We start from the raw sequence: 25,158 nt of genomic DNA on the forward strand, positions 1-25,158 counted from the left end.
TAGCCTATCCCATTTCTCTTCTAAGAAATAGATCCAAACACACTGTTCCAGTCCTGTAAAAAAACTCATATATCATACCACTCCACAAAGGTGGCCTCTCCCTAGACCTTTCCAACTATTGACCAATTGCAATTCTCCCACCCCTCTCTAAGATCCTAGAAAGATGTATTCATCACCAGTTCCTCTCCTATCTCCTCATCAACAACCTTCTCTCCTCAACCCAACATGGATTTTGCCCATCCCACAGCAGCACCACTGCCCCACTCAAATTCACCAATACTATAAACTTCCACAGGAATCTAGGTAAATTTGTCTCATCTACTTTCCTAGATTTATCCAAAGCATTTGGCACAGTCTCACATAAAAACTACTGTCTTGTCTCTCTGACCTCACCCTTAACAACCCCACCCTCCTCTGGTTTAAAAGCTATTTAGATAACTGCCAACAATTCGTCAAATAGCATAACTCTCTATCCCCCCCAACTCCCAACCTCCTTAGGTGTGCCACAAGGATCAATCCTAGGACCCCTTCTTTTTAATATCTTTACAAACCAACTCCACTTAGCTACCACTAAAGCCGACATAGTCCAATACGCTGATGATACAACTCTCATATGCTCTGCACCCAACATCCAACTTCTCTAACAAAAAGCACAAGAGGCCTTCTCTGAAATAGAGAACTGGCTTAACAACTCACAACTCATACTAAATCCCAAGAAAACACAACTAATGCTATTCCACTCCACTAAAATGAGCAACCTTACCTTCTCTAAACTCTCCACCAGCAAAACCCAAATCACCCGTCACTAAGGCTAAACTGCTAGGCGTTAGCATTGACCAGCAACTCAAATTCACAAAGCACATATCAACAACCATCACTAAAGTCCACAAAAAGCTAGGTTCCCTCTATCGCTGTAAAAGTTATCTAACCACCGAATCTCGAATTGCAATATCCAGGACCCACCTCCTCTCTACTCTACTTTATGCATCCCCAATTCTAACTTTTCTTTACAAAACTGACCTTAATAAACTTTTCATCTGTTACAAAATTACTAGATTCACTGCCAATGCCAAATCACGATCCCACCACTGCCTTTCCCTACAAGCCTTGCACTGGCTTAAATTTCCGAACCTATTAAGGTACCATCAACTCAGCCTAGCTCATCTAATTCTGTACTATCCCTAGAAAACCCCTGACCTGACTGGCATGCTGACCTTCTACAATTCAAATAGACAACTTCGGTCCTCCAACAAAGCCTTAATTGAAACCATCACATGCAAAAACAACTCCGGGGAATTACTATTTGCCCATGAAATAGCAAAACTATGGAACAACCTTCCTCCTGACCTCAGACTACAAAAACTCCACACCCTCCTTCAAAAGCCTACTTAAAACATACCTCGTCATCAACCATCTATGCACCTGTAATTGACCCCCTGAAGCCTCGTCCGCTTACTATTTCTACACCCCATCTGTCCTGGACAACACAAACACCACCATCTAACTATACCTATCCATGTGTGAGCAATAACCTATATATGAGTGTGTGTGTGTGTGTGTGTGTGTGTGTGTGTGTGTGTGTGTGTGTGTGTGTGTGTGTGTGTGTGTGTGTGTGTGTGTGTGTGTGTGTGTGTGTGTGTGTGTGTGTGTGTGTGTGTGTGTGTGTGTGTGTGTATATGTATGATTGTGTGTATATGTATATGTATATATATATATATATATATATATATATATATATATATATATGTGTGTGTGTGTGTGTGTGTGTGTATGTGTGTGTGTGTATGTATGTGTATGCATATATATGTATATATACTCTTGCATGTATATTTGCTTGAATGTATATATGGAAATCTTAAACATTTATATAGTCTTATTCAGTTGTGAAATATCTTGCAATGCTCTACCAGGTTCTTATATACTCTCATTGTATATTCTGTACACTTGTATTTTTAACCAAAAGAGGGAATATCCTCTTATTGTATAATAACAGCTGCAAAGTCTACCATCTGTATGCTACTACTTTGTAATGTCTCTCTTGTAATTTTTTCTTCTCTCTGTAAACTTATGGAGTTTTTCTTCCCAGGTCTCCACTGAAAACGGACACTTGTTATCCAGTCGGACTATCCTGGCAAACAAATGTTAAATAAATAATAAATAAATAAATAACAAGGATCAAAAAGAAGGGCAGAAGTGCAAGATTCCCTTTGAAAGTCAGGCACTAGCGGCAGACCTTGGATGTGGGCTATTACATGATCAACATATGTGCAGTTTACAGACATTGGTGGGCAAGTTAAATTGCACTGCATGTGTTTATGGGATTTCAGACATATTGTGAGCTCATGATTTTGGTGAATTGAATGAGAGAAGGTGAGATATCTTTGCATAAAGCCAGGCTTAAGCACCAGAGTACCTGGTACCACTGGGGGTTCCATATTTAATTGAGGGCCACTGAAAATATCAGATTTGTTATCGAAACAATATAATGCTGCATGACATTCTCTATTGTGAATAGGTTAGGTGGGTCAGTTGTGTCCTCACAGTCCAGCTTGCTTTGTAGATTGACAATTAATAAATGTGGTTCAGTAAACCTGTTGTAACTTCCTTGATTCTGTTATCTCTTCTGTCACTCACTGACTCCTCCTATTATGTACTCAGCCCTGTGACTGCTGTAATTCTGCTGGGAGCCCCTTAACTCTGTTAAAGGTGCAAGATTTCTTTAACCCACATATAGTGGTAGCAACTAATTTACTACAGGAATCATTCTATGGACTCCTAACTATCTTAATTATATTGTGAAACATCTCCTTTAATCCTCCTGAGGATTACTCATCTACTAATTATTTTACGGGACCCTTAACTCTCACAATCCTGATGGAGCCACCTGATTGTGGTTACCTTTCTAAATGCCATCTGCATTTAGTGTATGTCTATAAACTCCATTGATTTTGGTATTGCCTTCTGAGTCTATCACTTCTGTAGTGGCCCTTATTTCTAGTTATTTTGGAAGGAGTCTTTTAATTCCTTTCATCCCATTGTGTGACAGAAGAAGATGCATTATGGTGCTTTAAAATTGTATGAATCCTGCAGGGGCTGATGATGCTGTTAATCAGGTTATGGACCTTCTGAACCATTTGAAACGTTGCAGACTGACTCACTTTGTTAAGCCTGAAGTGTGCTTCTAACTCCCTCATACTGCACTTTGCCATTAGTATATTTAACCTTGCTGAGTCTTCTGACTTTATTAATCCTTTTAGTGGCTCTGAATGTGTTAATTTGGTAAAGGGTTTCTGACTTTTTTATTTTAATGGAATCATATTTGGTCTCCCATTCCATTTGTGTCTGATATCTGCTCACATCTCCATGAACCTATTTATTCCTCTCATTGTCCTTTATTTAAAGGAGGTGGTCCCTGACTAAATCCTGCCTGACTGCACATAGGCCCACCCTTTCAAGGGGAAAAGTCTCCTCATTATATTTACCCTCAAAAGTGCCAGGTTCCCCTTCTTGCATTCATTCTTGCAGTCCAAGTGGTAGGACAAAGTCCATTATAACCCTGCAGGTGAGCTCTCCTTCTTCAGAAGGAGAATGACCTTGTGGTCTTTTGACCTCTAAGAGAGCCACTCCCCCATTAATGAGAGATTAGAGCTGAGGAGTGAGCACTATTTGTATGGCTTGGAGATTTTTGTAGGAAGGAATTCCATAGCTGCTCTGTGTTAGCATGCCACAGGTAGTGCCCCAAAGAACTGAAGAGTGAGTTGGGGTACAGATATCCCTTTAGTATACTATCTAACTCCTTATTTTGACAGACCATTTGCATTCTAGGTAATAAGGTAGGTCACACCAGAATAGCCTCAGACTTGTAAGTCTCAGAATGAATTTTACCATCTCTCACTCTTTGATCAAGATAAGATACATCTTCCATTCCCACCTGACACATGTTATCATGTTAACTCTTTAATTGTCCCCTTGCTCCCTGACTAGCCTGCCTTGCAAGCAGGAAGACTCATTCAATACCAAGGTGAGTCTCTGGCTGTAGGCAGATCCTGCCATCTACCCCAGGACAGGGACACACATCCTCTTTGACTGTGCTTTCAAGAGCCTGATTCAAACCGAAGTCTCTTGGGTAGAAATCAGGACTTTATTCCTCTCTGGCACCACTGCAGGCTGTTTTGATTTTTTATTCCCCAGCCTGGAACTTATTGAACCGGATCATTCCATTTAGGGCTGAGAAGTGAGTGAGTGAGCACGTTTGCCAGAACCAGACTACTGAGTGTTCAGCAGTCCTGCCCACAATGAATATTTCACAATATGCAAACACTGCAGCCTGTTACAGCAGTACAAGTGTCGTATAGTCAGCCACCAGACAATGTAAGCCCCTCATCTTCTAACATGTTTGACGATCTACCAAACATTCTAAAGAGATGTTAACGCAGAAAAAAATTCCTAACAACCCCTCCCCCACAGAAGGTGAGCAGTTCTAGACTGCGCGTTTCCTCCCATCCCAGCCAGCCCTGTGACACACTTGTTGTTAAATGAATTCTGGTCACAGGTCAAGGGATACAGATGCCATCATGCTAACAGCTTTCTCTATTAATCAAAATGGGTGGCAGAGAGAAACGTGCAAAGCCAACCCTACCTCAGAAAATGTTTTGGCAATTAACTTTGATAATGAAACCCTATCTTTTCAATGCCCTATTCACTTGTGCATTCACTGACTGCAAGCACAAGGAGTGAGGGAAATCAGTCAGAAAAACACATCTCAGACAGCTATTATGGTTCAGATAAAGATATCTCTGATGGGCAATATTCTGCCCCAGATTTTTCTCAAAGTATTTTATGTATGTGTGAATATCAGCCTTCAATGCATTATTCTACGAGAAGTATTACTTTAGTAATTTAGCAGCTAAATTGTATATATACCACAGGCTTCTCATTATTGGCCCCATGTATTACCCATTTTTTACCTCATAACCCCTTTCACCAAAAAATAAATCATGCTTTAGTCCTACCATAATGTGCTGAAAATGTACAGAGCACTTAATAATGAACAATTTCTGAATAACCCTGCCAAGACATATGAGTTACATATTCCTTTCCTTGCAGCAGCACAAGTTAATAAGACATTAGCCAGCAATAAGGTTGACTAAGCACAGTGTGTACAGTCTGACTTTTATTTATTTATTTATTTGAAATCTTAGGTAGGGGAGAATATTGGGTAAAATTATACTACAGCTGATGCATTCACAGCATATATCTTTAGTAAAGCTACCGCTGACTTCAGCCTGTCTCCCTGCAGCACTGGCTGGAGTTGTATAAGTGCAACTGTTGTGCAATAACAGCGCTGTAGTTCTGAAACCTGCATATGTACTTTTCTGTGCTAAAAGATAATCCTGGTTTCAAATGTTTAGGAATACACAATTTTGTTGAGGTGCACACTCCTGGTGAGCTGATTCCTGTTTAAGAAATTATTTAGCATACAGTAGTGCACATGGCACACAGTTATTGTGTTTTAACATACACCTGCATCATATCTGAGGAGGAAGCTTGCGTAGGCTGTAAGATTATATAATGCACACATACTCCCATTGGCAGAATGGCATCAGGAGACATATAAGCATTTATTTAACATTTGTTAACCGGGAAAGTCCGACTAGGACAGAGCCTATTTTCAATGGAGGCTCAGGTAGAAATGCTCCAGACGTAGCCTGAAGTATTTTAAAACAACCTGAAAGCAAATACTGTTTAACCACAGCACTTAGCCAATAGGGTTTTATAATGTCACTGGAATGATCTGATTTTTATAGAACTATAATTTCCTGTTGATTGATCACTCCATGTCATGGCATTTGTATTGCTGGCTGAACATTCTTTACCTAATGTTTACATTCTGCAATGTGTAGGGTAATTCAGTAAATGCTAAATATATTGTCGATTTCACTGGGCTCCCAAATTATTTTAACATACAATGACAAATTGTTCAGTATATCAAAACTGATGCTCTGTTGCACTGTTAGAAATAGGCAGTCCTTTTTGTACTTATAGAGTCAACCTTACTCTTAAGCAAACATTTTCTGTGGTTCCATGGATTTGTATTTGTAATGAATCATATGGTATTAATTAAAATGCACAGACAACATTTTTTAAAGCCCAGTAAAATGTATTCTGTTACTCTGTCATTGCCAAACATATACAATTTACTTTCTTCATGTAATACAGTAATCAAAAATGATTCAAATGGTCTGTTGCTGTCTGTGCCTCAGTGTATATTGCACTTCTCTTGACTGCAATTATGCTAGAAACTCTGATTGGCTGAGAGGCTGGCATTGGTTCAATAAGGACGTCTTTATATAAATTCAGAGTCAGAGAAAAAACTCAAGTCTAACAGTCTGAACTTCAAATACAGTACCTGTCTGTGAGAGCAAGAGAACACTTCTGAGAAAATGTGCAAAGGATTAGCAGCTTTACCACAGACATGCCTTGAACGGTAGGAAAAGATTTGCTTTTCTTCATCTATGTCTCTGCTGTGATGAATTAAAAGAGATGTGCATACTGTACTGCACCTACAGGCTGTAGCTATCCTTTTCCAAATGCTATTTTTGTTCACCTCTAGATTTAAGTGCAGTTGTCTTATAACAATAATAATCTTGTCAGTTTTAAGATGATTTTCAAAGAGCTGGGCTGAATGAATTAAAAAAAATGCACAGCATGAATTCTGCTGTTTTAGATAGTAGCTGTCCAGAGCTTACAATGCTCAGAGCACAAAGCCATTAACACAGACACTACATACCTGGCATTGAAAGCTGCAGATGCCATCTGCAGAGTTAGTGACCTTATGTAGGTCTCAACATCCATGTGTTTCTTTGATTGCCTTGGAAACAAGCTGTGCTACAATTTGGTTTCTAATTTAGGAAGTTGTTAAACTAAATATTTCCCAAATAGTAAATGATGTTCTGATGATTTGTAGCATTGTTAACTGTAAACTGCATTATCTGACATGTAACTGTGGAAATTCTACTGCTTACTCAGGGGATGACTTCAGAGTCCAACCATATGCTATAAAGCATTCTGTAAAAAGTATTTTACTGATGGTTTAGCAAAATCCACTTAGGTCTGTTTATCTGCTCACTTAGCTATTTAATGTTTGGGATACATATGTTGAACACTGTGTGATTGAGTTTCTATATTTATAGAAAAACGAAGTGAAGCTATCAAAACAATAAATAAATAAAAACCTTAGAGATGTTAATTTGTCACTGTGTACTGTTATGTAGTACTAACTACAGAAAATGAGAACTTACTATATAGGACATCGGTGTATTATTATATAAGGACCAGTAGAGAATTATGGTAGAAAATGCTGGAAGAAGAGGCAACTCTAAATATATAACATGTTTACATAGAGAAACATGCAAATTGAACTATACTCTGTATATTTTACAGAATTTAGCTCACACTTTACTCAAAAATGCACCTTTCATGTCTACAATATATCATTCATTTGTGGACATTCACATATTCATATATTTTTCTTTTACATCAGAAGTCTAATAAAACTGAAGAATGAAACACGAAGTTGCATTTTTAGTAATCTAATAATGAAACCAAGCAAACCCAGTGATCTTTTTAATATTATAGATTTATTTTTGAAAAAGCATTTTAAATGCATTATTTGTTAACGCAATAAATATTTTTTCCACATGATTTTCTGCTAAATATCAACACTGATATATACAGAATATGATTCTTGTTTTATGACTGATGTACATGGCAGACTCATTTGCTACTGATTTTTAAATCTTGCACATAATGTTGTTTACAGCTGGATGCTATATAATTTATATTTAGTGGGTAATTTAGCATATCTTGTTCTTCCATTAAATCAAAAACACCTAGCCATAAATGCACAAATAGTGATCAGAATTTCAAGTCAGTTGCCCTACAGAAGTATTTAAGCATGTATCCCATACACTCCTTGCTACTTATTGTAATCACCTGTGAGGTCACCTTTACTTGGAGAAAATGCGATACTTGGTGTATATGAAGTAAAAAAAAAAGCTATAATTTTGAAACACATTGCTTAAAATTGCCGGATTTTTGAGTACTTGTACTTCAGAAGAAACAGCACCTAATATTATATGCACATTTGCCATAATTTCAGCAAGTTCTAACACTGATTAAAAGAGTTGTCATTTTCTAACATGATTCCTAAAATGAGTGAAAATCAAATCATGCAGACAAACCCTGGTTGAAGAAAAAAATGAAACTGCATTCAAATATTCTGTTAGCAAACATAACTACAGTGCTTACAAATGTAAAAGGTCTATAGCTTCCTGGTCATATTTTCTGCCTAACTTTCCCCCGTTTTGCCTGATGTGTATGTTCATACATGCTCACACATGTTTAGTAGTTATTTAAGAATTTAGGGAATAGTTTTCACTCAAAAGACATTTATTTATTTAGTCCTTTCTAAATGTCTGGCAGTTCACTTATTGGATTAGGCAGTTGTTAATGAGCTGTTTCCTGTGATCCAGTGGTGAAAGGTTTGATTCCCTCAGCCTCCACTGGCTACCTGTGTGACTCTGAGCAAGTCATCACACACTCCTCCTGGGCTGAGTCTGAAAAAGGTTCATAGAGATCAGAGCTCTGCCACAGAATAAAAATAAACTGACTGCCTCTCCCAGCTCAGAACTGCTTATTCTGAGAGACGGAGAGTTTTTATATGGTAAGTGAATTATTCTGTACTACAGTTTATTTAAATGGGTAATATAGAAATCAGACACCACTTCTGCAGGATGAAATCCATTTGTAGCTCATTATCCTAGACAAAAAACTAAAACTATATTGATATTCAGTACACATCAATATCTGTAACCATAACAGCTAACACTGGCAGCCTGTGTCTGTCCCGTATTGCATATAGCTGGAACATCAAACGAGAATATCATTTAGCAGAATATGATTGATCCATCTGGATGCCCCATTAAGGTACTGATAAATCAAATGCTCTGTATTTAGCATAGGATAAGGGAATACAACACTTTTTTTATTAAAACACTGTTTCATGGTAACAGACATTAATGTGTTTATTAATTGAGACTGCCCTGTACCCTCAGGGTGCTCTTAAATGTTTGAGGCATATCTCCTTCAGGCTACTAGAACTTTGGGGGATGGCTAACTCATGACATGTAGGCTGTATTTCAAACCCGCTCCTGGCTTATACAATATTTAACTGTACTAAGGTCAGTCTTAGTCCTGATGGAAATGACTGATACATTTTCACTGCATTAGTCAGTGACAACTGACTTAACACATGGCTTTGTCTATGGATTTAGACTCCATGCAGAGTGAGTGTGCATGTGATCAGCACTGCATCTCAGACTTCAGCTGACACCAAGAACTACACAAGAGTCCAGATGGCTGCACCCAGAGAATGAACAGCTTGCCCAAGGATGCTCTCTCAAGGCAGTTACAATTCAGCTTTTGTAAAGTAGCCAAACAAATTTGTACAATTACATACTTTCAGAACATATACATCAGTCATAATTTTTGTTGTTATATCTACTTTAATGTGTTACATTAATAAAAAAGCTGGCAGAAAGGAAACCATATTGACACAGCCATTTATACAGTTATGTATAAATTTATTTAAGAGTGTGTGTGTGTGTGTGTGTGTGTGTGTGTGTGTGTGTGTGTGTGTGTGTATTTATGCGCATGATATAAGTGTCTACAAATGCAAATTACTCTAAACTGGCACTTAGTCCAAAAAGCACATCCCACATTCCAGATTTCTACTGGCAATAGAGAGGATTGTACTACAAACAGAACATGGAGAATGACACATAAAGAACAGGAAAAGGAACATCATGTTGGTAGTTAGGATGAGGTATGCACGGCCTACCTGACTAGCCTGGAGGGAAGCCGACACAGATGTCAGTAACCACCATGGCTGACATCATGAACAGGCATCTTCTCTGCTGGCATGTGGGCAATGCTCCATGGCACCAGTGTGGGTGTAAAGCTGTTAACCCAGCTCAACTATGAATAGCCCCTATCTGTCACTAAGTGAACCAAGGGGACTCCTCTGGACCATTGTCAGAGGAGAATTCTCTTAGCCTATCCTGACAGGCAGCCATGAAGGCCACCAGTGAGTCCCCTTATGCCATCTTCCACAGCATAACATTTGTCCCATAACTGCGAGGCAGACTTGGCAACTGTTGGTGTCCCAGTAGCAAGCACAGTGATTAGCGTCCACCCAGATGACCAACATGTCATCACATTCTGCACCACAGCTGACCTTGTATATAGGGGTAGCAAAATGAAGCAGAAAGGAATGCCACAAATTAGTACACATAGGTTCATAGAGTAGTACTAGGCTAACTGCCCTTGCGATCCATTTTAAGCCTAGTCAATTATCCCTTGTGAGACTCAAACCCTGTACCTTGTGTTTGTAAGGCAAACACCTTAACCATTAGGCCACCCTCCCTAATACTAAATAAGCTGCTTTCCAAGGCTCAAACCTAGGACCCTGCACTCCATACACAAAGTGATTTACCACTAAACCATGGCAGATTATAACTTTGTTTCAGTCTTAAAGAAATCTACATACTAGATATAACTGACACCTAGAGAGCCTATCTCTCCAAAGGCAGGCCTCATTATTTAATGCATGACAGATAAAATGTACAGTGTCAAACTATGTACACAGTGTTTACATTAGAAAGTTAATTCCCTCTCCCTAACCTCTGCCTGTCACTGGTGGAGCAGGTTGGACTGGCAACCATGCCACTTTGGATATACTGTCACACCTCCTTAGACAGGTCTCATGAGTCAACGGTATCTCTTCTCCTACTGTAAGGTCTAAACCAGATAGTAAACAGTACACAGTGCAACACTTCCCTGAAAGCAGAAAGCAGTGGCAAGAAATGATAGTCAAGATGTATGGCACCAGTCTTTGCTCACAATGCTTTTAATACCTGGCTCCCTCTCTCTAATCACTGTCTCCCACTGGTGGACCAGATAAAGGTGGCAGCTCTACATATCACTGCACTTGTGCCAGCACTGCTCACTGGAGCAGGTGATAACCATGGTATTACCCACCACCCAGGCAAGCTGGTGGTATTAGATCGATACTTGGAGTCACTGTATTCCCCCAGCAGGTGTTCTTTATATCCCTGTTCAGTAAATGGGTAAAGATTGTTGTCTTCTGGCAACAAACTGGTGCCTGAAGAGGCCACGTTTACTGTACAGTTTAGGACAAGGAAAAAATTTGTAGCTCCCTTGTACACAGCTGCACATATTGGACACCACATGACATGCATCATCAGGCAGTAAGGTTGCAGAATAGAAAGTGTAACCAACAAAGACAGGCAGTGATACAAGCTTTGGAGCATCCATTGATGAGCTCACTGTGCCCTCACTGTGCTCTCAGTCCAGACTCATACAAGAATGAGTATGTTAGCACTGTCTGTGGCAGATAATGCATTGTTTATGTGTGTGTGTGTGTGTGTGTGTGTGTGTGTGTGTGTGTGTGTGTGTGTGTGTGTGTGTGTGTGTGTGTGTGTGTGTGTGTGTGTGTGTGTCTGTGTGTGTGTGTGTGTGTGTGTCTGTGTGTGTGTGTGTGTGTGTCTGTGTGTCTGTGTGTGTGAGACTTGCCTGCCTTACCATTCTGAAGGATATGCATGCCATGCTCATGTAGGGCCTGCAGCAATACTTCTTTCTCCAGCGTGGAGGTCTTTCTCTTTATCTAGTACCTTGGTAGACAAACAAGAAAATAAAAATTAAACTACCAGTGGATTATATCTTATGTAGAAGGGACAGTCTGGAGGAGATTGGAGACTGCAAAGTAGTGGCAGAGGAAAGTGTAGTTAGGCAGCATAGGATGGTGGTTTGTAAGATGACATTGGTGATCAAGAAGAGGAGGAGGAGTGTGAGAGCAGCACCAAGGACCAAATGGTGGAAATTGAAAAATGGTAATTGTGAGCTGGGGTTCAGGGAAGAGTTAAGACAGGCACTGGGTGGCAGTGAAGAGTTACTGAATAGCTGGGTAACTACAGCAGAGCTAGTAAGGGAGATGGCTAGAAAGGTGCTTGGTGTGACATCTGGAAAGAGGAAGGAGGACAAGGAGACCTGATGGTGGAATGAGGAAGTACAGGAGAGTATACAGAGAAAGAGGTTGGCGAAGAAGTGGGATTGTCAGAGAGATGAAGAAAGTAGACAGGAGTATAAGGAGTTGAGGTGCAAGGCAAAGAGAGAGGTGGTGAAGGCTAAGGATAAGGTGTATGGAGAGTTGTATGAAAGGTTGGACACTAAGGAGGGAGAAAAGGACTTGTACTGATTGGTTAGACAGAGGGACCGAGCTAGTAAAGATGTGCAGCAGGTAAGGGTGATAAAGGATAATGAGGGAAATGTACTCACAAGCGAGGAGAGTGTGTTGTGCAGATGGAAAGAGTACTTTGAGGGGTTGAAGAATGAAGAGAATGAGAGGGAGAGGAGGTTGGATGATGTGCAGATAGTGAATCATGAAGTGCAGTGGATTAGCAAGGAGGAAGTAAGGATAGCCATGAAGAGGATGAAGAACGGAAAGGCTGTTGGTCCAGATGACATACCTGTGGAACATGGAGGTGTTTAGGTGAAATGGCAGGGGAGGTTTTTAACTAGATTGTTTAATGAAATCTTGGAAAGTGAGAGGATGCCTGAAGAATGGAGAAAACGTGTTTTGGTACCGATTTTTAAGAATAAGGGTGATGTGCAGAGCTGTAGTAACTACAGAGGGATTAAACTGATCAGTCACAGCATGAAGTTATGGGAAAGAGTATTGGAAGCTAGGTTAAGAAGGGAGGTGATGATTAGTGATCAGCAGTATTGTTTCATGTCAGGAAAGAGCACTACAGATGGGATGTTTGCTCTAAGAGTGTTGATGGAGAAGTACAGAGAAGGTCAGAAGAAGTTGCATTGTGTCTTTGTGGATTAGAGAAAGCATATGACAGGGTGCCTAGAGAGGAGTTGTGGTATTGTATGAGGAAGTCAGGAGTGTCAGAGAAGTATGTAAGAGTGGTACAGGATATGTATGAGGGTAGTGTGACAGCGGTGAGGTCTGCAGTGGGAGTGACAGATGCGTTTAAGGTGGAGGCGGAGTTACATCAAGGATCAGCTCTGAGCCCTTTCTTATTTGCAATGGTGATGGACAGGTTGACAGACGAGATCAGACAGGAGTCCCCATGGACTATGATGTTTGCAGATGACATTGTGATCTGTAGTGAGAGTAGGGATCAGGTGGAGGAGACCCTGGAGAGGTGGAGATATGCTCTAGAGAAAAGAGGAATGAAGGTCAGCAGGACTAAGACAGAATATATGTCTGTGAATGAGAGGCAGGATAGAGGAATGGTGAGGATGCAGGGAGTAGAGGTGGCGAAGGTGGATGAGTTTAAATACTTGGGATCAACAGTTCAGAGTAATGGTAAGTGTGGAAGAGAGGTGAAGAAGAGAATACAGGCAGGATGGAGTGAGTGGAGAAGAGTGTCAGGAGTGATTTGTGACAGACGAGTACCAGTAAGAGTGAAAGGGAAGGTTTACAAGAGGGTGGTGAGACCAGCTATGTTATATGGGTTGGAGACAGTGGCATTGACAAAAAGGCATGAGTCAGAGCTGAACGTGGCAGAGTTAAAGATGTCAAGATTTGCACTGGGCATGACGAGGGTGGACATGATTAGGAATAAGTATATTAGAGGGTCAGCCCAGGTTGGAAGGTTTGGAGACAAAGCCAGAGAGGCACGATTACATTGGTTTGGATGTGTTGAGAAGGGATGCAGAGTATATTTGGAAAAAGATGCTAAGGATGAAGCTGCCAGGTAACAGGAAAAGAGGAAGGCCTAAGATAAGGTTTATGGATGTGGTGCGAGAGGACATGTAGGTGGTTGGTATGATAGAGCAAAATGCAGGGGACAGGAAGAAATGGAAACAGATGATCCACTGTGGTGACCCCTATCAGGAGCAGCCAAAAGAAGAAGAATAAGAAGAAGATGGTAAGGTGGTTCACACAGCCTATCTTGACCTCGCTAAGGCTTTCAACACCATCCCCCATTCTGGAATTATAGCTAAACTCACTAAACTAGGTATAAATCCCAACGTCACAAGATGGGTTGCCAACTGGCTCACTGACAGGACCCACACTGTAAAAGTTGCAGACTCCAAATCTGACCTCAAGGCAGTGACAAGTAGAGTGCCACAGGGTTCCGTCCTGGGACCTCTCCTGTTTGGTATCTACTTCTCTGAAGTACAGGCTAACACAGAAGGCCTCTGGCTGATGAAGTTCACAGATGACTGCAAACTAGGAGCCATAGTCGAGTCCTCAAATGATGTGGACATCCTACAGAAGGGCCTCACTGAGACAGATGCCTGGTGTCAAAGCCATAGCCTCAAGCTCAATGCCAAAAAGTGCAATTTCATCCCCTTTGGTAAAAACTGTATACCCATGAACTACCACATAGGCAGCAATCTACTTAACACTGGATGCGTGATAAGAGACCTTGGGACCCAGGTGGACAGTAGTCTCTCCTTTGATAGTCACATCGCTACAGTAGTCAGGAAGTCCTTCTACCTGGCACACCTCATCATAAAAGGGTTCTCATCCAGGAAAAAGAGGTCATTGTTCCCCTCTACTCGTCACTCATTAGACCTATTATAGAGTACAACACCCCTTTTGGAATGTAACTCACAAGACATCTGCAGTAGCTGGAAAGGCCACAGAAGTACCTCACAAAGAGGATTACTGGCCTCAAACAAATTCCCTACACTGACCGCAGCAAAAAACTCCAGCTTTACTCCGTAGCATATCGCCTACTCCGAGGTGATCTCTGCCTAACATATAAAGCTATGTCAAACCCAGAGCTGTTGGACATGCTCCACTTAAAGAAATCCCAATCCCTCCGAGCTACATGCTCTAGGGACCTAAACCTTGTCACCACAATAAACAGAACATGCTGGAGGGATAGATTCCTGTCCCTGAGACTTCCCATACTCTGGAACAGACTACCTATCTATGTCAAACAAAGCTCCTCATTAGCACTCTTCAAGAAAAATCTTGATGATTGGATTGGAAATAGGAAATTCACCCCGGGGATCACTTCTGTGGCTCTGCTCGACAGTGGCACAGGAAAATAATTTTCTTGGGTAGCAAAAGCCAGGGTACCTTTTTGGTTGGGCGTGTATAGGCCCTAGGGCAGATAGCCTAGTACCTACCTATGAACCTATGAATTTCTGGTAACCCTGTCCATGGTAGGTGAAAGAACTCTCGTAGCTGTTAATGGCTTAGAAAAGGGAACCAGGCTGTGACAACTGGCTGCATATCTGCAGATGATACACCAAATTGGTACTGCCATGTACTAGCATATTTCATTACTGCTCTACTGTCACCCACTTGTATGAATGGGTTAGAGAGTAGAACATGTAAGATTACATGTTCTCTAGCTGCACTAGGACTGAAAATGCTACAACCTGCACTACAAGGTATGTATGTGCCCATATATGATATGCTATGCTAATAGTCTGTATCTAACAATGTGTGCCACATATTGGTGGGAGTAACATGCATGTTCTACCACTGACACAGATATGTTATTTTTATGCTTTTAATTGTTCCTCAAAGGAAGGTGCAGCACAAAAGATAGGCACTTACCTGATGTCAGCAGGTCACCTGTGGCTAACGATGAAAATCCTACACACATAACATAGTCAGAAAACACAGTGTCTCTGTCAGCATAGACAACACTTGGGGACATACACCTCATCCCCTACAGATGAGATAATAGTGGAGGCAGGATGGACCTTTAGCATCATTTGTTAACTCTAGACATTTAGTCCACATTTGCCCCACCCAAGTTACATAGTGGCCACCACAACAGATAGCAAAAGTGAGCCCCACTGCTTCCAAGGTACACTCACCATCCATAGAGACGAGATGGACATCAGCACCATGACTCTAGGACATTCTCTGATCTGGGCGTCACTCTTGTTATTGATGAGTGGATGTTCAGATCAATGATCCAGATAAAGGCAGCAATTACCCATGACATCCCAGAAATGTGTGCTACATGACCTGTGTGGGAAATTGCAATCACTATGATGACTGTAGGACATCCTGTAATGTATGCAGGGTGAGCTGAAATATAGGGACCTGGAACAGACATGCCTGCTAGAGGCAGTGGTGTCTACTTGGCAATCACTGGTATATCCATGAGGATATTGACAAATGTGAAACTCAAAAAGAAAATGATCTGCACACAGTTATTTGTGCTGGCCATTTTTTTCTTTTTGAGTTTTACAATATTGGCCATGCACAGCTGCCATACGTGTGTGCAGTTTTTGGTTTGGGATACTGACAAATGCTCATAATAGCCATGCTAGAGGCTGTATGTACAGTGCACAACCAATCATAAGCCATTAAAAGAAGCTTTGAGCTTGAAAGAAATGACTTGATGCACTTGTCCAATTCATTTTTTAGTAGCCATTGCTACAAGCTAGAGTTGACATTTATATCTCATTTGCATTGACCTTGAAGTTTATAATGCATACTAAACAGATACAAAGACCACAGTCCCTTTAATAAAGATTTATATGCATGGAGGGGAATTGCTGACCACATTATAAATGTTTTTCATTTAATTGTTGACATTTTTCACTGAGGGTCATGCAGACTGTGGATCTCAGGTCATGTTGTTGTTTGGCCTGATATTGTTATTGTATGTTTTATCAGTGAATTCATGCGGCATTACAATAAAATACAACTGCAACATTATTAATATTTTCTCACTTAACCTTTGTTGTAATATGAAACGAGAATAAAGAACATCTAAAATGCAGTGCAGTGCAGTGCACATACTGTCTTTAAATTTTCAGTCCAGATTTTTATCATAGGATAGAAATATATTTTTTAAAAAAGTACAAAGACATAGGAAAAAATAGAGCTTTAAGCAAAACAATTGTGTAGTTTTAAATTTTGATGAAGAGCTAATGGTTAGATGCAAATAAAAATATTTTGCAAACTCTACTACATATGAAACATGTCCATTTATGCAGCTGCTTTACAGCTGCAGGTAATTCCAAACTGAATTAATGTATGATGTCTTAGTAACAAAGTATGGAAAATGTATTCATCAGTCCCTCTTATATGTATACAATTAATGCCAATGCATACTATCAGCCCTTATAAAGCAAGGGCAGGAAAGTTATTGGTTTAATGGGTCACTGCCTTTGAGGATGATTGCTGTTAATAAATCAAAACGCATCTGGAGTGTGCCGTGTAAAGATGTCCATCTACAAGATTCTCACTGCTGTAAAACCAGTGAAGGAAATGATGCAAATTAGTAGACAAATGATTTAAATGAGTTCCTGTCTAATTGGTTTTCCTCCATGAATCAATGTATTACCATTGAAGAGTGGCAGTTTTAAATAATTACTATGCTGTCTGTTTCTTTTCTTATGCTGACAAAAATGTGAAACATCAGTGAAGCATTTTGTGATTGGTTGTCACTGGGTACTTGCTTACATGCACTAAACCTCTTGCCCTCTACTTAAAAGAAAAATAGATCTTTTCCATGATAATTACTTTTTATTGTTAATAAAATAAACTGGTTGCCTTTGTTATCACCATAAGATGGCACTGATGCTGAAATATCTGTGTATTTGATGCTGGGTGAAACAGTCTGGTTCAGTGGAATATATTCTCATTAAACTTTTGAATTATAAGATCAGCCACAGTGCATTTCCATCTGTCCTTATACATTTAGTGGTGATCACCCTTGCATTTGCCCCATAGCATTTAACACTATGATGCTCTGAATCTTTTCCTATAATAAACAGGTTAGGGGGCATTAAGGCAGGGATGGGTGTGGCTACGTATGCATAGTTCACATGCTAAGCATATGACTGCTGTAAATGGTGAGGAATAAAAACAGCACTTTGTAATTTTTTAAGGGTCTGTAAGATGGGCAGAGGGCAGATTAGTAAGTGAATCATGACTCTGCCAACTTTCTTTATGCAGTTGAACTGTAGTTAGATATGAAATGCATTTTATTTTAATAATGGAAAGAAGAGTTAGAGAAATGCCTTACTGATTTTGTTGTGGACTGTAATTTAACGTGTGTGTGTGTGTGTGTGTGTGTGTGTGTGTGTGTGTGTGTGTGTGCGTGCGCCTGGTGTGTGTGTGTGTGTGTGTGTGTGTGTGTGTGTGTGTGTGTGTGTGTGTGTGTGTGTGTGTGTGTGTGTGTGTGTGTGTGTGTGTGTGTGTGTGTGTGTGTGCGTGTGCGTGTGTGTGTGTGTGTGTGTGTGTGTGTGTGTGTGTGTGTGTGTGTGTGTGTGTGTGTGCGTGTGTCTGCTGGAACATGTGTCTCTCTGTCTCCCTCTCCTCCTTGTCTGCATGTGATATCCATATACTGGGTGCCCCAGAAGACAGCACTGACTGTGCCAGACATTGTTTGAATTTTGCTTGAAATGGCAGGCAGTTGGAAGTTAACTAATACTAACAGGTCATTAACACTACACTTCTGTAGATATAGGCACATTCCCAAGGGCAATGCTGGAACCTTATTCTTACAATAAATGTATAACATCATCAACTGATAGTGTTCTCACCTGAACAGGTGTCAGTTCCATGTGAAGTTTTGCAGTCTGACGCAATGCCATTGTTTAAAAGGTTTAAGCAAGGCAGACAGTAGGAAATCATGAGGATGATGACCAGGTGGGGGACAATTAAATAAGTATTTTCATCCATATATAACACACAGAGAGGTGAAACAACTTTCCTGAGAAAGCACTTGATTCAAATGCTGATGAACAGAGAATTCATGGGATGGGTATGTTTCTGTGACAGATGTGCAAGCAGAAAGGTCTGTTGGAAAGATGATGCACTGAAAATGGAAAAATAGTTTAAAAAGACTGGAAAGAAAAAAAAAATGCCTTCTTGACCTTGATGCTATAAATCAGACACCCCATGTGTATGGCTGCAATTTCCTGGCTAACCCATATTAAAATTCACATAAACAGTTGCACTGACATCAGTTGTTTGCAAAATCAAAATGTTTAAAGGGTGAGTTATGCACATAGTTTCAAAGATTATTTTCTTAAATAATTCTGGTGGTTGTTTGTGACTAAATCTTCTTTAAAACTTTTATTGGTATTTTATTTGAAAATAATAAAAAGATCTAACAATAAAGTAACAGAAATATAGTTTGAATATGTAAAGGAAGATACATTGAAAAAAATATTATATACAGTAAAGGAAGGGCAATTATATACACTATTTTCAAGAAAAAACAAATGCATGATTTAGCAGTGTAACATAAAGACGACTCTGAAATAATTATTTTATTGCTTTAGATGCATTGGTACAGCTTTAGAAGCAGACCTTTGTCAATGTCAAGAATCTTTGTTTTTTTCAGCTTCAGCACGGAAGCTGTTGTTATTCTTATGTAACAAGCAGAGAAAGTAATTAAACTCCCATGCTACAAGCATGCGCAGATGTAAACAAAGGTGACCGTTGGCATAAACATAGACTTCAAGGGAAGTTCACCAAAGCTTTGCAGAATTCAGGTGTGCTTTAGAGTCTCATAAGACATTAGTGAATAGTCAGACGTGAATCCTGTCTGCTGTTACCATGGCTGCACTCTTCTGTGAATAAGGAGGGCACAAATCCATAGATAAGAGAAGGCAACTGCGTTGTTAAGACTTGTTTATAAGTGGTCATAACAGTGACTGACTGGAAATACAAGCCAAAAGAATGAATTGTATTTTGAAAAAGGTCTGCAGAACACAATACCAATGGGGTACTGCTTTCATACATCTCAACCTCTTGGAGCAAAAAATCTGGACAAAGCCATAAATAAAAATGGGACAAAGGCCCAAAGATAGGGACAATTTTTAAATATTGCTCTTACAAACTTAGAAAGTTGATAGAATAAAAGGTTTTACATTTGCATGAATTTTCTGAAGGGTATGAAGTCTGAAACTCAAATGCCTGCAATTATTTTCTAACTTCACTCTTTAATGATTTGTCACTAATTTGGCAGAAAACGACAATTTTATAAAAAATGGACCAAAAATATAAGGCAAAATTTTGGACATTCTGTGAAAATCTGTACAGCTGAAAGGTATGACTGTTTCTAGTAAGCAACGACTGGTTAGTTTTCTTAATCATTATGAATATTGATAAATTACATGTGTGACACCCGTGCCCTGGCCCAGCAATCAAGGAGCCTCAATCCTCATCACTAACACCAGAGAGGGTCTCATATATGAGGAAAGGATAACAAATACACACAGTAAAGTGCAATTTCCCTTAAGAGCACACAGAGATCACAGTCAGTCTGGGACGGGTCGCTCCCTTACTCTCCAGGTCCTCAATAAGACTCCCCACAAGCACAGCTTTAGGGTCAGAATCTCAGCTTAGTAGACAAGCTAAAACCTCTAACACCCTCTCTGTCCAACCAGTGCTTCATGTCCCTGCCCAAGTAGCTGACACACACACTCATGCACTTTGACAAGAGTTTATACAACCACACAGACACTCCTGGGGAAGGCTGGCACACTTTCTCCAGCTGTGCCCCTTTCTCCCAGACTATACGGTAGTTCCACTTGCCACCACCCACTAATATTTATCAGCTACTCAAAGGCGCTTAAAAGGTTGTCCAATTATTACTGTGCAATATTATTATCCAGTTGGTAGTTGTGACTAAACAGTCAAGGCTTATTTAGAGAGACTTGGACAGTAAACTCTATAAATATGCAATGTACTCTGGAGCTTAAATTACCTCTACACAAAACAGCCACAGTTGAAAGGTTTTAAAATATTTAATAATAAATAATTAAAACCACAAGACAATACTTTCTACTACACAGTCCTAGTCAAGAATTCAGAGATCACACAGAAATACTTAAAATAACTCAGTAGTACAGTTCTGACATCACAGAAAAACAATTGGTCTAATCTTTCTAGTTTCTAGCTATTTCTAAAAAAAACCACAAGTCTAAGATAACTTACATATGACTCCAGGCAGTGCTGTGAGTTGGACAGTCACGACAAAAATGTTTAATGCCTTCTGATTCTGTTTAAATTGCTATTTTCAGTCCGGATTCCTATTACATCATTTCACACTTTCCTGGTGTTCCTAGGCTACCAGATACTACATAATTGTTATCTTGCACCTGCAGGAAACTACAGCCATAAAATACATTCCATATGTAAACTCTAGCAATTATTCCTTAAGTTAAAACAATAGGCAGGATACTTCACTCGACTCATCGACTCCAAATTCTAACTTCAAAAGGACAGGTATGAAATAATTTCAACTTCAAAGGACAGACAAGAAATGCTTGACTTAGCTTTCTTTACAGCAGAGGGCAATGTTGCTACATTGTTTCAAGTTCAACATTTCACAGCATATAAACACCAACCAGGAACCAACCCAGACACGACCAATGTAAAAATCCAAGGAGTCTGGAGCTCAACCACCACAGTACTTTATTGCACAAGCACCACCAACTGGAAATACAAACACAATGAAACACCGGTTCTCCACAGCTGACCTAGGTTTCGTCAAAAGACTTCTTCAGAGTGTGTTGAACCAGTATTTAACCACAATCAACAATTACTCACCAATTACAGATAATTAACAATTCAATTTAAATTATAACAATTAATCCATTAAAAATACTTTGTAAAAAATACTTAGTTAAAAACACATATCTATCACAAAAACTACCCCACCTAAAATAACAACTGATCATTGTTGTATGTATATAAACAGATAGCACTTGTTTTAAATAACTGTGAACATAATGTATTATATTAATATTAAATTCACTTATAAAATATTGTATAAAATGTAAAATATATGTAATAACTATTATGTTTATAGTATACGTATGTTGAAAATTCTATTTAATTTAATTGTATACTGTGTGTTATATTAGTTGATTTTGTATTGTGTTTATGTTTGTGTTTGTTGATGTGTTTATCCCAGGATATGCCTTAATCTCAAAAATGGCTTTATTGACACAAACTCATTCAACCCTGGATGTGAGTGTGCATTTAGTTTAAATTGCCATTTGATTTCACAAACGTCTAAATGAAAATCAGTAACTCTACCTTGTGGATCCTTGTCTAATTGTTGTATAATACAAAACTTAAAATGATGATCATTATATGTTATAATATGCCTTGCCAAGGCATTTGAAGGTTTTTTATGTTGGATATCCAATATGTGTTCCTTTATTCTTTCTCTAAAACACCTACATGTCTTTCCAACATAAAAAGCGGTGCATGACTGACATACTGCAATATATACCACATTTACAGAATAACAATCAAAGTGTCCCATAATATTAATAGGTATATTATTAATAGCTAATTTCTTGCCAGTCGGCATAATATGCCTACACGTCAAACACCTTCCACATTTAAAATTACCTTTAGTCTTATTAGTACCATTATTTAATGTACATGTTTCAAACATCTTCTTCAGTGTTATATCTTTACGAAAAACAAATTTAATTTGACGAACAGCAAAATCTTGAAATTCTTTTAACCTACAAAAAGATTCCCAATTCTTTTCTATGATCATTCTAACATATTCAGCATCAGCATTGTAGGTCATAACAAACAAGAAATTCCCTTTTGATAAAAAATCATCACTATTATGTTCCATTTGATTTGATTGATCAGTTGTTATTTTAGGTGGGGTAGTTTTTGTGATAGATATGTGTTTTTAACTAAGTATTTTTTACAAAGTATTTTTAATGGATTAATTGTTATAATTTAAATTGAATTGTTAATTATCTGTAATTGGTGAGTAATTGTTGATTGTGGTTAAATACTGGTTCAACACACTCTGAAGAAGTCTTTTGACGAAACCTAGGTCAGCTGTGGAGAACCGGTGTTTCATTGTGTTTGTATTTCCAGTTGGTGGTGCTTGTGCAATAAAGTACTGTGGTGGTTGAGCTCCAGACTCCTTGGATTTTTACATTTCACAGCATATGTCTGTAGTTCAACATTCATATTTACAAATGATAGAATTATCTGCACAATTCTATCTGGCTAGGCTGGCAGCCATCACAACATGTATGTACTTTTAACCAAAGAAGACACATTTCCCATGGGAGACTTGGAAGTAATTAATTGCTGCAGCTTGCATTTTAATAGTAAATATATATCAGATTTCAATCACTCAGTGTCTATACATAGCTGCCAGTTTCACCTGAACTATTGTAATTACTCCATACAGCATCACTCCAGAGTAGTAAAATCAATTACATATTTATGAAAGGGAAATTGCATCCAGTTTTACCATTGGTCCTAGCAGGCCGCGGTGGTGCAGCGGTTAGTGTTGTCGCCTCCCAGCAAGAGGTTCTCCCATTCGATTCTCGGCTGGACCGCCTTCTGTGTGGAGTCTGCCTGTCCTCCCCGTGGTCAAGTGATGCTAAAGACATGCAGGTAGGTGCGAGCGTGAATGGGATTGCCTTCTTTGAAGGTTGGGTGCTGGGCTGGCAACTCGGCACCGTAAAAATCCACTGCCAATCATGAGCGGACCCGAGTTCCACTGTGGCGACCCCTAACCTGGAAAAGCCGAAAGACTTTATTTATTACCATTGGGTCCTAACAGAGGCTGTCTGGTAGCTGTACTTAACCTGAAGTTCAGGAACACCATTTATCATATTTCACACAAAATGCTAACAGACAAGGTATAGGGATACAGTGGGTTGTAAACTGGTTGAATGGGTAAAAAGCCAAATGTGTACAGAAAAAACAGGATGGCAGTCGGGCAATCAGTGCTGTGCAATGCACTTCACTGGTGAAGGTCTGTAATCATCAGTGAGAAACAATTAGCAGTCTAATTCTTAGTTATAGCTGATGCATTAGGATGCGTGTGCAGTAATATAAGGTCACTGTAAAATGAAACAAAGACAGGATCAGCTTTTATGGACAGGTGGTGATGACGGTAGTGGGCTATCCTGGAGGATCTAATTAGGTTAGCCAAGTGGCTAAAGATATGACAGTTTAAATTCCACTGCCAGGCCAACTATGCCTACCTAGTTAAAGGAGTGATTGAAAGAGACTCCTTAATGACATATTTAAAGTTGGGTGCAGTAAGGGAAATGTATTTTGTGATGTACTCATTTTAGAACAGCAAAGAAAAATTAAAAGACTGGCTGGATAGTTCTGGCCACTCAAAAATGTTAATCTTATTTGAAAATCTATCTTTCTAAAACTAGACTGTGACAGCTCTTCCAACCAGTTTCTCTGCTAGTTAAATAATCACTTGTCTTGTGAAATATCAGAGTATTTCTGAATTTTGTTGACATCTCTCTCCAGCTTGTCTAGCTAATATACTATTTCCAGATCAAAAGATTCTTAATATATGCAGGCATTCTTGGTTGTAAGATCTGCTTTAATTAAGCTATGTGCATGTGTTACTGAAAGTAACAAAGCCTCTACAGAAATTCTGAGCCCTTGTTTAATTAATCTTTGCAGAGGACTGACCATATGCTAACCATGCTGCAGATGGCATAATAAAGTAACAAAAAATGAAACACAGCTTGAGAGAGAGAGAGAGAGGGACAGAGAGACAGAGAGAGAGAAAATGCGTATAATTAAAACAGCAAATAACTGTGTTATTTAAACTGGTAAAGAGAGAAGAATGTGTGTAGTTAACCAGTAAATTTCCACTGCTTTATAATGTACACAGTCATTTAGTTTGCTTCCAGATAGAGAACCATGACTTCTGGTGCACCATAAAGGAGCACCCTTCATTAACCACTACAGGCAGACAGCAGACAGGGACTGCTTTCTCCATTTAGTAGGTTTATTTGACCCCAGCAATAATAATTTAATCCAGACTCAACTGCTGCATAATTCTGTCTGCCTCTTAGTGCCTTTAATTATCCTTTGCTTGCTGAATCTACCTCCATTTCACAAGACTGTACCACGTGGTCCTAGCCCTCTTAAGTTAAAAATCTAGCACACTCCCAAGCTGGCCTTCCTCCTTCAAATTATGACTCCATGTCCAAGTGCAATTTCTTGCCTTAAAGATGTTCTGCTGTCATATATAGATTTCATTGTTTAAGATATATTGTTTAAGATATATTGAAGTCTTTGTCTTGAACTCT

At 39.3% G+C, this 25,158-nt stretch overlaps 1 protein-coding gene across 1 annotated transcript in view; it reads left to right on the plus strand.

The window, feature by feature from the left end:
* Nucleotides 1–6,375: 6,375 nt before the first annotated feature.
* Nucleotides 6,376–25,158, plus strand: part of RGS5 (regulator of G protein signaling 5) — a 1,393,040-nt gene continuing 1,374,257 nt past the window's right edge. Inside the window, exon 1 of the mRNA XM_044085956.1 lies at nt 6,376–6,487. Coding sequence (XP_043941891.1) covers nt 6,444–6,487 — 44 coding nt within the window. The 5' untranslated portion in view covers nt 6,376–6,443. The remainder of the gene's footprint in view (nt 6,488–25,158) is intronic.

This window comes from Protopterus annectens, chromosome 10.part0, assembly GCF_019279795.1.
Source record: "Protopterus annectens isolate FY-2018-M chromosome 10.part0, PAN1.0, whole genome shotgun sequence".
NCBI classification, from domain to species: Eukaryota; Metazoa; Chordata; order Ceratodontiformes; family Protopteridae; genus Protopterus; species Protopterus annectens.